Here is a 16,087-nt window from a genome sequence, read left to right as displayed (position 1 = left end):
TTAGCATACCTCAAGCTCAGTTACTGTGGCAACTTATACTGAGAAACTAATGGATGCGTTTCCCCTATGACTAACTAGTCAGTTACGACTGTGTCCCGAGTTCAACAATTTAGGGCCTTTGAAGTCACATGCATGTGGTGGAGTAAGTTCTGCTTATTTATTGATTGGAGATCTCTGAGATATAGCTGTATTGAGCATGGCACCTGATGACTAATTTACTATTTTTTGTTTCCTGTAATTTTGCTTTATTTTATGTTTGATTAATCGCAAGTTACTTCTTACTTCATACTCCGGGGCTATCTTCTATGCACATGCGCACTTAAAAAACGGCGCTTGATGTATCGACTTTGTATTGTATTGAGGACGCGCTAAAATGTATCGATTTAAAAATTATATATATATATATATATATATGTATATATATATATATATATATATATATATATATATATATATATATATATATATATATATATATATATATATAAAGATCTATTTTAGATTGACATGTTAAAAAAAAAAAAAAAAAAATATATATATATATATATGTATATATATATATATATATATATATATATATATATATATATATATATGTATATATATATATATATGTATATGTATATATATATATATATATATATATATATATATATATATATGTATATATATATATATGTATGTGTCAATCTAAATCTATTCTATTAAAACATGTCAATCTAAAATAGATCTTTAAAAGCTCTATTCTAAAAGCTCTCTCTCTCTCTCTCTCTCTCTCTCTCTCTCTCTCTCTCTCTCTCTCTCTCTCTATATATATATATATATATATATATATATTAAAACATGTCCATCTAAAATAGATCTTTAAAAGCATTAAAAACACTAAATTAAAAGTTAAAATCACTTAATCAAATTAAAATAAATAATATAAAACACACATTTAACTCATTCGAGGGCTGTATTATCAAGCTTACATTTGATTTACAGTAACTGCTATCATAAAAATACACTTATATGCAGTATTCAAATTCTACTTGTGTCACATTTAATGTCCAACAACAAATATTTTAGCAGAATGCATATTTTATTCAAAATTATTGCACTAATGTTCTATTTCGTTCCATCGGTTTAGCGCGCATGCGCGCAGCAGCACTCGTTCGCCTGTGCAAGCCTCATCCACTCCTGACAGCGCAATGGATATATTTGCATGACTTTCCAACTTTTACAAATGAAAAATATACCTGTGACGTGTCACTTATGTACTGAGAAAAAACACAATGAAAAAAACAAAATGACTCAAATTAAACAGCACAAATATGCGATGTTTGCCATGGTGGATCGATTTGATCCATGATAGAAAATAAGGGCTGCATAAGAATAAGCCTGCGCTTGAAATTATCCTGACTCACTGAACCTTGATCGAATTAGTGAGATAATTGGATGAACTTAAATCATCTTTTATGAAACAGCTTTACTTCCAATTGATTTTTAAGGTTTTTAAGTCAGGTTTTGGACTTTAATCCCCGCTTTTCTTAGCTTCTTTTATGAAACAGCCTCTGATGTGGAACCATGTCCGTATAGCCACCTATGAGATCACCAGATCCAGATCTAGGTAAATTTTTCATTGTCAAAAATATGTGTTCTCTAAATGACTGATCTGTTGTTTAAAGCTCCTCTGTGTCTGTAAGTATTATTATGTTTAGACAGTTTGCAAGAAGAATGTTTAGCGCCGGTTTAAAAATGATTGCTTTGAGATGCTGGTGGAGTGAATGATGCTCCAGAAAGCCAGTGAGGGCGCGGGCGCAGCAGTCTCATCCTCAGAAGTCACGCCCACGGACCGTTGTCTGGTGCATATGGGACACAAAAGTGGAAACTCTTCAGGAGTGTCTAAGTCGTCATCGGATTGGTTGAATTCTACAGGATTTCCTGGAGACGTGTGTGTTGCATTTTTTAGTTCTGTCCAGAAACAAAGATGCATATGTTTGTGATGACAAACCCCTTCACAAAAGAATAAAGCCATGGTGTTTACAACTGTGACCATGAGCGCTCATCAGGTTTAACTACTGGAGTTTCAAAAGTATGTGAAATATTTAAAGTTCTTGTCACAGAATCTTTAAAATACTCACAGATTTTTACACACTGGTCTGTAATTATTATTTTTCACACCTAGAAACATGACGATGAACAAAAAGAAAAGTGATTGGTTGTTAGACATGTCTGTCAAACAGGCAGGCCTTAGCATGAATTCTTAGCATGGAAACTAGCATCCGCCCGTTGCCAGATCCAAATATTGTATGCTGTTTTGAATTGTCTTTTTTACTTAATTTGACACTTTACAAAGTTAATAGAGCGTGAGGTTAGCGAAATTGTTAGCTTACCTTATTTACCAAAGATTTGAACTAATCTCGGTTTATTCATTTATTTTTCTGGTTTTATTTGTTGTCATAGGGACATCTGGCAACACTGCAATGATCGTCAGAACTGAAACTGACAATAGTCAAAAAAGCCAACATGTTTTTGCTGACAGGATATTATCTGTCAGAAACGTTATCTACGATGTACCATATAACAATAGTGCAGAGATCTGTAGAAGGTTACAGAATAAAAATAATAATTAAATAAAAAAAAATGCAAACGCCATGAAGATGCTATTTCATTGGTTATTGTAGTTAAATTTTAACAAAGTCATGCTAACAACATTCATAAGAGCATTAGTGAAGGTTATCGTCTAGCAATGGTTATTGATGAAAACTATAACAGTAATCGGCGTATGTATTGATGAATGAATAATGAATAAAAAGTGTAGGCAACCTGTAATGGTGCAATATGACATAATTTAACAATGCTCATTCCTCCAAAACAGAAAAAAAAAACATATTTCACAAGCATCTACATGTCTGTCTTTTTTTTTTAAGTGTTTAATGAGTATGGGGGTCTATTATTAGCACAATTCTTAACCCCACCCCCTCACTAATTTTCAAACCAAGGCTAAGGCCACGTGTGGAATGACTTGCGCTATGCGCCATTCTGCCGCAACCATGTGCATGTATGACATTGCGGGTTGCCACAATGGTTTTTTACCCTCAATGTTTGTAAAATACACAACGTTTTAAAAAATGCATTAAAATTCGAATAAACAAGGCCTATATTAACAAGCAAATACACTTTCGAATTTAAAACATACAGATCAATATTTAGTCAGTTTATCAGCAGCCTACGCGTTAACGTCAAAACATGTTAATTCTTGACTTAATTTTAAGTATTTGTAGAATTATGTCTGAAACAAACTAACACTACTGCCATTTCCCATATAGGCTACCCTTTATCTCTCTCGATATTTTAAGTTGTGTTTTTTAACAGCCTAATATAAATAAGATCGATCTAACCCATATTTACATTTTATGAAGTTAATGTAACAATTTAAGTGATTTAAGGAACTGTGGGCATTAAAATAAATACAGCTGGCTGGTTATATTTCATATGCAATTTAGTTATTATGTCTATACTTGCCAAAGGTGAAATGCTAAGCTAAATAAACTCAACCCTTTTATTTCCACGTTTCTTTGTTCCCAAGTTTGAGTTCGATGTAAGAGAAACTCAAGAACAGAAATCTCACATTTTATTATTATCAGCGGAAGCATTTATTTTGCACTAGAGACAAATAGTCCACACACACTGTAACACTACCCGTCCGTCTGCTCTCACCTCTTCTGGCTGTAAGTCCTAATGCGGAAAGGCACAATTATATATCACAATTACAAACATCATTTTAAATTATATAATTAAATTTTTCAGCGGGAGAGAAAAAAGAGCTGTTCAGACAGTATAGTCATGTTCTCCAGTTAATGTTAATCATCGCTGACAGCTCGAATGAACGATGTGCGTCATTATTAGACCAATTAATCCTTGATTACAGCTGGCTATACATTTTTGCAAAGAAAAATATATTATATATTTTATATATTATATATTTGCTCAAAGATATAAGCGAAAACGTCTTTGGTAAAGCCTTAATGGATTTCTTAGTCGACAGAGCATAGTTCGTTTGCCATAAACTTTAATTCAGTGGTAAACGTGAATTTTTAATACCCTCATATTTTACAATATAATTTTCAATATAATAAGAACAGTGGACATTTAATGCGTGTTCTGTTCCAGACGGTTTAAGCTGTGGAATGTTTTAGTGACTGTCTGAATTGAAGGCAGTACGGTTGGAACACCTGTAGGGAATTTGGTATGTTTCAACCTAAAATAGTTCCCAATAATAGACTCTTTATTGACCATATTATATATATATATATATATATGATCAAACATCAATATATATATATATATATATATATATATATATATATATATATATATATATATATATATATATATATATGTATAGCTTTTGATGTTTGATGTTGCCTCAAAACATCAAACAACAATATGACATTCAAACATTTGTGTCTGCAAATATCTCCTGTTCAATCAATGATCCACGGCCATGACATTGATCTCACGAGTGCCTCCCAATGGAGGCCATTTGAACCTATTCGTGGGACAGTTCTGGTTTTAGTCAATATGTAAATAGAGAAAGAATTAAATAAAATAAAAAATCAATAAGTAATAAACAAAACATAAAACTGAGAAAACAGCACTACGCACGGCAGAAAACCTTTAGTGTGAAATTAATCCAAGAGGCAGAAAGTACAGGAGCATTTCTGAAAGCAGCCCGTCAAAATCTCTTTGCCTCTGTCCCCTTGGAACTGTGTCTAATAACCTTGGTTCTCAGACGGTTTATGACACCACACTGCAATTGCCCAAATGCTCCAGACACAGACAGCTTTTATGGTCGTGTTGCTGAAGCAACAAGGAGGATGTCCCCGTAATTAGGCGGATATTCCTCACCGCCTCAAAGGATGCGCCAGCCAGGCCATGTCGCTCTGCAGCAAGCAACCATAAAGCTCAGTCTTTCTTTCCCCCTCTCTCCTACTTTCTTTCTCTCTGCCACTGTCTTAGTTTATTGCTCTTACGCTGTCATATATGAACAATACGAGTACAGCCATAAACATTCAGATGATAACTGCAAATAGTAGCCTACTGTAACCACTGTGACGGTAACACTGTAAGGTAACAATTGTTTCTTATTATGGTCCAAGGGAGATCTTAAGAAAAAGAAGAAAAATAAAACATTGCTTTTTTATATATATATAAATGCACATAATGTGCAAGTGTATAGCCTACTCATGCATAAAACATATGTACACAATTATATATTTGAAAAGAAAACGGTGCAGGCTACTACAAATATTGTGCCCCTTTAATTATTTAATTTACTACATGTAAAAGTAAATGTCATAAAGATGATTTTCTGGATTACAATCAGCCAAACCAGCGGTGCAGAATAGAACATGGGCGAATAAGGTTATTGTTAAAACGTTATTTCTTAAGCCTGAAAGAGTCCACTTCATAAAGATGACCAATTTCGAGTCCGAAAATGTTTATGAGATTCACCTAGATTGCATGTTCTCCTTTGGTTCAACCTCACTGTCCGTTTTATTTCTGTTGTTCACAGAGTTTGCAGCAAGTGAAAACTTTGGATGATCAAATTTTAGTCCGTACACAATTTGTGTGTAATGAGTCGTTTACATTCCCGAGAGACGGCCGTAGAAGAACTTATTATTGCTTAAAGACGTTCACTAACAACGACGGATGACAATTATATTTGGTGGCAAATCGTATAAATAATTTGGAAACTGGGATCAGTCACGCTAACATTATAGCAGTTTTTTTATATATATATATTTGGTCACACCAAAGTCATTAGGCCAACCTGTAGACTACAACATTCCTCCACAAAAATGAACATGCCATACGAATGGCTTGTCAAAAGCATTTTCTTGTTTAGACCCAAATATTTCATCCTCGCATATAGTCCATAACATCTGCAAGCGGAATAGTCCACATTCAGTGTGTATCACGAGCTCTTAATTAAATAATTTCTGTTCGACAAAAATTGTGTACATTAATCTATTACGAGCACAAACAACCCTTATTTAAAATGTGAATTTCAATGTCCTATATGCTCTCAATAAATGTATACACGTGAATGGTGCCTTGTCACGAACTTGAAGTTAACCGCTGAGAGTCTGTTTAAGCTCTCCTATGTGATCTCATTACTGCTGCTGTAGCATTGTATCTGTTGTTATTTCCTTGCCCTAAAGCAGTGGGTTGGTACTGTAGTACTGTAACCGGTCCCGATTTAGTTTCTTTTCCTTCATCCTCCGGTTCTGGAACCAAATTTTCACTTGGCGATCGGTGAGGTTAAGCATCCTTGAGAGCTGAAGTCGTTTCTCTTTGTTGATGTACACGCTGAAGAAAAATTCCCTCTCGAGCTCGCGGATTTGAAATTTTGTATAGGGACATCTCTTCTTGCGAACCCTGGGTCCACCTTACAGAAAATGACCAATAAACAAATGATCATCATTACTCCAAAGGGTTAGATGATTTAAAATAGGATTATTAGGCTATATAGCCTATATGAAAATAAGTTGAATAAGTTAGTAGCCTACAGTATACGCAATACTATCTATCTATACATCCATCTATCTATACATCTATATATGCAGCTGTCTAATTATCTATAGATTGCCATTGTTAAGGTCAATAAATACAAAGACAAATCTAAATCTAAAGTTTATTTAGGCTAGAAACAACATATCTTCTATCTAAAGGGTTGCAAAATTTAAAATATATGTTTTTATAGACTACCAGCATATGACAACGTATTTGTACTTAAAAAAATAACATGCATTAATTACCTTAGAATAACTAAGTCGCTTGTGACTTTGACTGTTGTAAACAATCCTGTGAAATCTCCGCGTCCACTTAAATAGATTTTAAAGTTCAAGTTAAAAATGCGCAAGCTTTGAGTCTTTTCATGGCCAATTTCAATTCCAAGCACGTGATTCTCACAGTTTACATGTAGCCTAGGTTTTGTTGGGGAAATCTCAGGCCCTCCATAAAGCTTATACGCTTATAAAACAGCATATAAAATTTTTAACAGGAGAACGCAAGATTGCAAACTTTCTCGCATGACAGTCTCGCTGAGCTCATACTTACTGCTTGCACCACTAGTCTTTTCCTCGTTGTTTCCGGAAGAAGACTCGGGGCTACTGGTCTCCTGTCGCTCCTTTCTTTCGGATTCGGAATCCGGAGCGGGCGCTGGCGCTGGCAGTTTGCTGGAGTGCATTTTATCCCTCGCTGCATAGTCGCTGTTCGCTACACTATCCGAACCTCCGTAGGCGGTGTCAAAAAACTGGTCAAATGCTTGAGGAAGCACCCCGTTTCTTCCAACATTGCCGTAGAAATTGGACGCGGAGGTCGAGTTCGATGCGTGAAAATACGCAGATGCATTATTCTTGGGGAACATTTCACCGACTGTCGTTGTTGCTGGTAAACACTCCCTGTGTACTATGTCCTCCGACGGATAACACTGAGCCAGAGGACCCCTGTGAGGCCATTTACTGGACGCGTCAATAGCATAGTCTCGGAATGTAACCTCCCTGACGTGCTGTACCTGAGGCAGGTTAGAGGAGTAAGAGTAGGTAACTGGACGAGAAGACGGACTTTGGGAAAGGAAAGAGGGCAACGTGGAGAAATCAGCCCCCGGAACGTAATACGTGCAGCTGGGCAGATACATGTTGGACCCAACGGAAACCCTCTCGTCAAAATCCATCATTGTACCCGCGCAGCTTCTAGCTTGGGCTAGCGAGACCTATACGCAACGCCCACAACATAGCTCTCATGTGCGCGTGCCTTTTACCCGAGTTGTAGGGGTATCCGCGAGGCAGAAATTTTGAGACGTAAGATGACGTGGAAATCCATCTCTATCCAGTCTAACCGAGGCCAGGATCACGTGGTCTAGAAAAGAAATGGAAAGATCCTCGCTCACTTGTTTTGTTATATTGACAGTGAAAGATAATTAATGGCATATCCAAACTGTTTAACGAAGTTCAGACTGAATTACGAATTAATTTCTAATTGGTTTGCGAATAGGCCTAGTTTGTGAAAATTAAAACAATTTTCTGCTGCTGAACATAAATAATTTGTAGCCTACTTTTTTCGACTATTATTTTTAAATGTCGTTTTAAATTTACAAATATATGTTATGAAACTAAATTCTAAATACAAAGTCTTGACAAATTAGGCTACTCTAGTCTATTCTTAGAAGTTTGTAAGTCAAAAACACAAGTGTTAGCGACTTAGGCTAAGGTAGCTACTGTCTATCATAACATCATCTGCATTAAAAAAAGAAAATGACTGTGGCTTTTACATGTAACCCAGTCTTCTTATAAAACACTACCGTACATTTAAAATATTTGCTGTAGGCCTATACCTTTCAGTCTTTCAGTCTTACACCTTACATTTTTATTGTCATTATTATGTTATTTCACACAAAATGCATATGATGATTAATCATTATGCTTTGATGATCAGAATACATGATGAACTCATTATAATAATTAGGTTATTGCTTCTTCGGTAAAATTTTGCAATACAAAATCATCCTAAATTGAATTCACACGACGAACGAGCTACATTCAAAAAAAGTAAGTATTTTTTTTTATTTATTTATTTTTTTTAACTTTCACTGGAATTAAGTAGCCTACTATAGAAAACAGTTTGGGTTTTGAACATCCTGAGAATACATGAGTTTGGTTTTTAAACCTGGATTAATAGGCCTCACTTTTCCACAATACATAACCCTTAAACCCCTTGCACCCTTAGTGCCTCCGAGGAACGCACAGGGAGGTCTAAGATATTGTGATGATATTATTCTTTTATGCTAATAAGTTCTCCGAGATAATTGGCACAATGATAAGGTGCAATACAAAATCGGTGGCCCCAAGACTAGACGCTCCGCCTCTTTGTCAACTCAAGACAAATTCTGCGCCATGTGCTGCAAAGCTTTCAGCAGTAATTTGGGGACACAACGGAAACATGTGATGGGTCACTGGAAAGCAGAGATTTTAATGCAATTTGTAACTTCCAAATCACAAAATTTACACAAAATTATAGTTAAAAATAAAGAGGAACATATAATATAATGTCGTATTAATATATACAACCATTTTTAAAAATTGGCCTTTGTTATGCAAAGTAAGAGATTGAATCATATAACCTGCTTTTATATAACGTTATATAATCTCATTCGGTTTCTTTCTTCTCTTTTTTTCGTTCCACAGTGTATCCATGTCTAGTCTGGCGTTGCGGCCCAGACCCAGGGAGCTCAGGTTTACCACAGACTTGGCTGTGCGGTCGACTTCAAGTTCGGGGAGGGGGGCGGGCTACCGCCCACCGAGCAAGTCTGAAAAAGAGAATGAACAACAAACGCCACGCAAGCCACTCCATGCCCCGGACGGAGTTTCACAAACTTCGCTTTCACATTAGGGAACTTTACAAAAGAAAGACAAAACGCAATATAATGTGACAAGTAGGAAAAACAGGCACTTGGAGAAAAAAAGAAAAAACCGAACGAAACCTCCACATCCACATAATGCCTGCATAGCCTCTCTCACACACGCCTGAGTAAATATATCACAAACAGCAACATGCAGTTTTTAAACAATTATAACAGTAAAAAAATTAGAAGAATATCTAGTATGAAGCTAAATTGGATGCAATATATATATATTGCATCCAATCTGTTTGTATGTGGAATGTCCGTTCACCAGCTACAGTGTGAATATAACTTTAGGTACGACTAAGCTGACTGTTGTATTCATACAACGCACAACAGGAGCTATTTGTTTGGAACCATGTGCTTTATAAAACATGTTCGAGCTCGTTTGGGAATTAATGGACTGCTAGTAGTCACAAATTAGATTACAAATGATACGAATGCGTGCAGCTATAACGATAAATTATATTACAATTACACTGCAATTTTTTAAAACCGATAATTAAATACAACATTGTAATGTACTAGCTACACAGTAAATAACAATAGTGATAAACAAAATAAATAATGTTAGTTGGCTGCATAAGCCTAATGTCATTTAGACTTTGTTAAGTCCAATGAGGATAAAACGAAAAAATAAATACATTTTAAAAAATTAGCAAGATGGAAAAAATACCAAACGTTTTTGACCAAATTCTTAATTAAATTATAAAAACCTCTCAAACTGGTATGAGAACGTGTGCTGTCAACCAAAAAACACCTAGGCCTACAAGGGACTTTATTTCACGTAGGCCTGTTAGTAACTTTCTTTGATGGACTGGTGTTAGTTTGAAGTTGAGGCGTAATTCAAAGTCTTACTGGAAGTTAAGTGATCGGGGAAAAAAACTGTATTTTGAGTCACTTATTGAAACACATTTTTGAAACACATTTTTGAGTTTATTGTCTAACATTTTTTTTATAGTACACGACGATTCAAGGATTGACTGAGAATGCAATAAAATCATGCCTTAAATAGTAGCCTATTTACATGCACGATTAACTATTTGTTTACAAATGTAAAAGCAAAAACAACTATTAGACTAACTCCGAGATTTCAAGAGTAGCACGCATTGTTGACTGGTGTTTTGCAAGTTTAAGACAACATCAACTAAATGAGCTATAACCATAAACAAATGTATGTAGGTTATTTAGCAATGTTATTTTTGATTTGAACAAAATCAGTTAGCCTAAATAACCTGCTATCACATCAATCACATTTAAGTAATTTTTCTGTTTGAATTTCACATTTAGACTGATCAAACATAAGACTTTGCATTTATCTCTATAGAGATACATCCTTCACCGTTAGAAGTGTGTTGGTGACTTAAAAGTATCGGACCAAGTCGTGCTTTCACAAATAGCGCGATTAATGAGATCACAAATGAGGCTATTTCTGTATCTGACAAAGACATTGCGTCATTGATTTTTCTTGAGGTTATTTTAACTTCATAAAACCAACAAGAGAAAAAAAAGCAAATATGCTAATTAAACAAAACCAGCAAAACTTGTCGAATACAGAAATTAAGGAATAAAAATTGAATTAAAAAAGTCATTTATTGTATTAACGATGCATAATCAAACGCATTATTAGAAAATGGCAAGAAACGGTTATCACATTTATTTATTTTTCCTAAAAAAATAATAATAATTAAAAAAACAGGCTAAAACAGATATACACTTGAGATATTGTCTGTGGCCTTGGCTTTCGTTGTCTAGAGGACCACCCCGAGGTTTAACCCCTTTTAACGGCGCACAGAATGAAACCTGAGAGAAAAGCTGCGCCATTTTACTAGTCATTCACAAAACCCCAAATCACATTCCGACATTCTCTCAAGAAACATTCAGTTGTTTGAGCCAAACTGAGTATCGCCCAAGTGTAAATAAGATTTTTTTTATATACAAACGGTTTTTGTCAATTGTCTATTTATATGATCTCCAAATGTTTACATTTGTGTATTATTTAGAATTAGCCTATTGAATAATTGTTATTTTGGTGTGTTTTAGATTTATTTTTAATGGCAGTTTTCTGTTGTCTATCAATTCAGACCATATGCCAAATCGTAAAACTGTGGTTTTCTATGGGCTAGAACAATTCGCATTAAAATGAACAAATCAGTGTTTCTAGTTATTAGAGTTCCTAATTAATATATAACCTGCAATACTTGAATTTGGAAAGGTTGTTAGCTAACCGACAACAACGAAATATAAAGAAAAGAAAAATGAAATAGCCTACAAAGAAAAAAATGATTTCCCCCCAGGAAAGAATGGCATATGCGATTCTATTTTCGTTCTTTAGATGGCGCCAGAAACCAGATTTACTAATGAGCACAGGATTCGTGAATGGTCCAAATGCGTTCACTCTCTCTAGACTACGTGCGCGCACTGGAGACATTACGTCAACACAACAGATCTCCCTCACACACACAACCACAAAAGACGGCGCAGAAAACTGAAACGTGTGTTTGGAATGCCTAAGCACAAAACCATTGTCAGTTCTTTGGCTTATTGTGATTTGAATATTGTGACTCTCTAATAGTCGGAGAAGTTATGATCTAATATGAATGTGGATGTGTATGGAGATACAAAAAAAAAAAAAAAAAAAAAAAAAAAACTGAAAGCCTTTTACATAATAAAAATAATAAAATTAATAAATAATTGTAATGGAAATACAAAGTAGACAGTCGTTACAAGGAATTATATTAACAGACCATGGAACTTGTAAGATAGGCTAAATATAGGCAAAAATATGGTTTCCTTGACACCAGGTTGGTATAATTTCCCCTAAAACTTTTAAATTTACTTTCATAACCAACAAAGAGCTAAACAAATTAAGGTTTAAATATTTTTTATAATTAGTCTATATGTTTTGCCTAAACAGACTAGCCGATTTTGTCTGCGATACTAATGCGTATCAGTTTGAGCAGTCAGCAGAATTTAAATTTTACCGTTGTATTCCTATCTTGATAAAAATTAAAAAAATAAATAGGTGATCATTAGATTTATATGTAGCAAATCAAAGCTTCTTACTGAGTAAAGCTCAAATAAAGAAATAAAAAAGCTTTTCACATGCTTGTCTGATCGTGAGCGCGTGGCTTCTACAAATATTGTAACCCCCCATCAAACCTGACGTGAAATTACTCATGACATGACTAAAAACAAAGTACTACTCCAAAAGCTATAGGCCGGCTTAACCCCCAACATAAAATGAAAGATCAGATTTGAACACCAAAATTCGAGAACATTCAACAGCAGCAGTAGAAAGCCGTAAAAAGTTATCAAAGATTAGTGCAAACTCTATGTTTTCTCAAAGAACTCTATACATTTTTTTTTTAAATCTTTAAAAATGTATATATATATATATATATATATATATATATATATATATATATACAAAAATACAAAAAATACAATACAAAACATGGCACATTTTTTTAAAGATTAATATTGAGCTAAGTCAGTTTAAACGACAGAGGCTTGATAAACACGCGATGTTCTTCAAGGACTCTTACTTGTAGACGTTTCGTCATGTGTAATTTGAATAAATTAACATTTATCTATAAGACTTAATTTTATTTTATTTTTATTTCTCAATCAATCCATTAGCTACTTGGCAATTTACATTTTAATGTGTAAAATATCTATGTAATCGTACATGAACTTTGCAATCATAATCGTAGGCTACATTGCTTATTGATAATTGTCATTGCCTAATCAACAAGCAATGTAAACATATCCAGTCTATCTCAACAACAAAACAGGCAACAAAACTGTATTGTTAATAATACAGTGGAAAAAAATGTTAAAAATGTTTCTGTTTGTGTGTGTGTGTGTGTGTGTGTATGCTTTCTTATTCTTATTTTATATTATTTACCTGCATATGCCTAAGTAGAAAATAATTTCTAAAACAAGGCAAACGTAAATGAATTATTATACATTGATACATAACAGATTATTGTGTGTGATTGAATTTGTAAAATTATTTATTTTTAGGTTTTATTACATTTAATAATTAACATGCCCAAGACCAGCCGCTTCACTTACAAATGGACATCAGAAGATGGCGCAATTGCTCTATCACACGGCTGCAGTCCCCTAGTTTTCGCAGGCACTCGAGAACAAATCCAAAATGCATCATTTTTTGTTCAAGTCTATGGACAAGAACAAAAAGTGTATATTCACGAAGACACATATTTTACTGTCCATAAAGTTTTGGACACCATCCAACAGGTTAATTACTAGCTAGCTAGCCTACTACATTTACAAAGAGCTACTCATGTTAAATTCTATTCAGTGTTCTAGTTTAGTATTATTGCCATGTTAATGGATAATATTATCGTGTGGTTTGATGTTGCAATACTGAAGTGTAAATTATTTCGTCGCATACATATTTTTCTTATGAATGGTTTATTAGGAGGGGTTTGCGCAACACTATACAACGACAAAACACACTTACGGTACTCTTTAAAACACAAGTCTAAAGTGAAGGGTATATTATTTTGGCACAAATATAACCACAGATTGTACATGGCTTGGACAGGCTCCATACCTCATATTCTCCAGCATGAAACGAAATTTCATGAGATTTCAAGCAAAGTATAATTTCAGTTATAATCGACACTGGAGGTGGTGAAAGAAAAGTCGTACCACACTGTAAAGAGTTACAGTATCACAATTTCAATATCCAATGTATTTCTCTCCACAAGATATTTTGGTGAGCAGAAAATAATCTCAACAAACAAACTTATCTTTTGGCTCTCTTTGTCCTGAGTTGGTAATATGGCCATACACCGTTTGCAGACAATAAATGACGCACCGCATCACCAACAACCCTCTCCGGTCCAAAGTGATCACTTCAAAGCGGTAGTCCAAGGGGGAAAAAAATCGTTAAATTCGTTAAAACGTCAATAATTTCATCGCTTTGAGTGTGTGTGGACCATCGCTGTTCAAAATTGTTCACTTGCATTTACACAGAGCAAAGCTAACTGTTGGTTTTTAATTTGTTGACGACTTTTTTCTCCTTTACCCGTCGGTTCTGGAACCAGATAGTAACCTGTCGTTCAGACAGGTTGGTCTGAGCGGATATCCGCCTGCGTTTGTCCTTGGTGATAAACTTGTTTGCGGCATACTCCCTTTCGAGCTCCTTCAGCTGCACCTTGGTGTATGGAACACGTTTCTTCCTCCCGCGGCGAAAAGAACTACCGTCTGCCCCTCCGTGAGACACTACCTCTGAAGACACAAATGACAATAAAAGTATTCAAATACGTTTAAGGATAATAGTTTAAGGGTGTTTTGTCATACGCAACATGAACATAGTGCCCTGGCAGCTTTTAGAAATGTGTTAATTATGTGGAATGTTATTCTGGCATTAGCCTCACCTGGTATAGGCGACTTCCAGACGTTTCCCGTCTGTGGCTGCTCTTTGGTGCAGTAGACCTGCCCGTTCCAGCCACTAGCTGTGATAGCCCACGGTTGGTAACTCTCCATTGGTAATAAGGACTCATGCCGGGTCTCTGCAGGCCCGCTCATTGCCTGGACTACGGGAACATCCAGATAGCTGGGAACTGGCTGATACGGGCTCGAGGCGTAGCTCGAGTAGAAGGCAAACTCTTTGGCGCGTGAGGTGGTGTAATCGTCGCCTGTAGAAGCGGACGTGTCCATGTATTTTTCCCCGTAAGGTGAGGCAGAGGAGGGGGACTGGGTGCATGTCTTCACACCTCCACCGGCCCCGTGGTGGTGGGACATTCGGCAAGGATAGTATCCACCGCCACCGAAATATCCGTAGGAAATTGAAGCGCTGGCTGAACCCTGGACGGCTGCGCAGGGGCTGCATTGCTTCCCAGGCTCACCCGCTCCAGCGGCAGCCACTTCGCTTGACGGATAAGCAGCGCTGGGAGCAAGAGAGGCAGGGTGAGCCATCAAATTCCTGCACGGGCTCGGCGAGAAGTTACCTCCCGTGAACCCTTCCATATTCTTGCCGGTATCGTCCAAGCCGCCACCGTTATCATATAGAAACATGACCGGGTCAATCCAGCGCGGGCGGAGAAGCAGTGACGTTGTCATAGCCCGTCGGACATAGAGACGTATGGCTCTTTTTTGAGAAGCCCCGAGACTGAAAAAGAGGAGACAGGCGATTCCGCGAGAGTCAAGCGACTCTGACGCACCCTGCGCAGAACCAGATTCACGACTGGATTGGCTCAAAACTGGTCATGTGATATGTAAACGAGGACGATAATCAGCTCAAGTGCTAACAATTAAACCGAGAACAAATCCAGTGATGTGAGATGACAACCTGTCAAATGATTCCATCCATTTCGAGATGCTCTAAAAGGTAAAGGGGATGCGTAAGTAAATAAACGAAAGAATAAAAAAATGCTGTGGTCCTTCATGAGTTTTCATGTATCCACTTTACTAAAAGCCTAAAAAAAATGCTGCATTAGTGTTTTGTTATTTAAAAATAGCTCTTGGCGTTGGATTACGAATAGTTGTAAGCGAATAAGATTCCAGTTAATTTTTGCAAACATCCAAGTAGGTTTGAGAGCGATTGTGAGTTGCTGACATTGTGCATTCCTTGGTGGCCCTTTTAATCAACTTAAAGAT

General features: G+C 35.9%; 2 protein-coding genes across 2 annotated transcripts; both read right to left on the bottom strand.

The window, feature by feature from the left end:
* Positions 1–4,393: 4,393 nt before the first annotated feature.
* LOC127978858 (homeobox protein Hox-A11a) lies at positions 4,394–7,826 on the bottom strand. The gene is made up of 2 exons (XM_052583814.1): positions 7,111–7,826; positions 4,394–6,439 (listed from the first exon to the last, which is right to left on the bottom strand). The coding sequence occupies exons 1-2, from the start codon at positions 7,727–7,729 to the stop codon at positions 6,207–6,209; spliced, it is 852 nt and encodes a 283-aa protein (XP_052439774.1). The 5' UTR covers positions 7,730–7,826; the 3' UTR covers positions 4,394–6,206.
* Positions 7,827–12,931: 5,105 nt separating this feature from the next.
* On the bottom strand, positions 12,932–15,633 carry LOC127978606 (homeobox protein Hox-A13a). Its single transcript, XM_052583383.1, has 2 exons — positions 14,866–15,633; positions 12,932–14,716 (listed from the first exon to the last, which is right to left on the bottom strand). Exons 1-2 carry the CDS (start codon positions 15,548–15,550, stop codon positions 14,469–14,471), a joined length of 933 nt encoding a protein of 310 aa, XP_052439343.1. The 5' UTR covers positions 15,551–15,633; the 3' UTR covers positions 12,932–14,468.
* Positions 15,634–16,087: the final 454 nt, after the last annotated feature.

This window comes from Carassius gibelio, chromosome B19, assembly GCF_023724105.1.
Source record: "Carassius gibelio isolate Cgi1373 ecotype wild population from Czech Republic chromosome B19, carGib1.2-hapl.c, whole genome shotgun sequence".
NCBI lineage: Eukaryota > Metazoa > Chordata > Actinopteri > Cypriniformes > Cyprinidae > Carassius > Carassius gibelio.
Note: the sequence above shows the minus strand (reverse complement) of the source record. Positions and strands in the feature narration are given on the sequence as shown.

Coding starts and splice junctions, on each gene's coding strand:
- LOC127978858 (XM_052583814.1), bottom strand. CDS start 7,729: ATGATGGATTTTGACGAGAGGGTTTCCGTTGGGTCCAACATGTATCTG. Junction 6,440..7,110: donor AAAGACTAGTGGTGCAAGCA/GTAAGTATGAGC, acceptor ATTTTCTGTAAG/GTGGACCCAGGGTTCGCAAG.
- LOC127978606 (XM_052583383.1), bottom strand. CDS start 15,550: ATGACAACGTCACTGCTTCTCCGCCCGCGCTGGATTGACCCGGTCATG. Junction 14,717..14,865: donor CTGGAAGTCGCCTATACCAG/GTGAGGCTAATG, acceptor TTGTGTCTTCAG/AGGTAGTGTCTCACGGAGGG.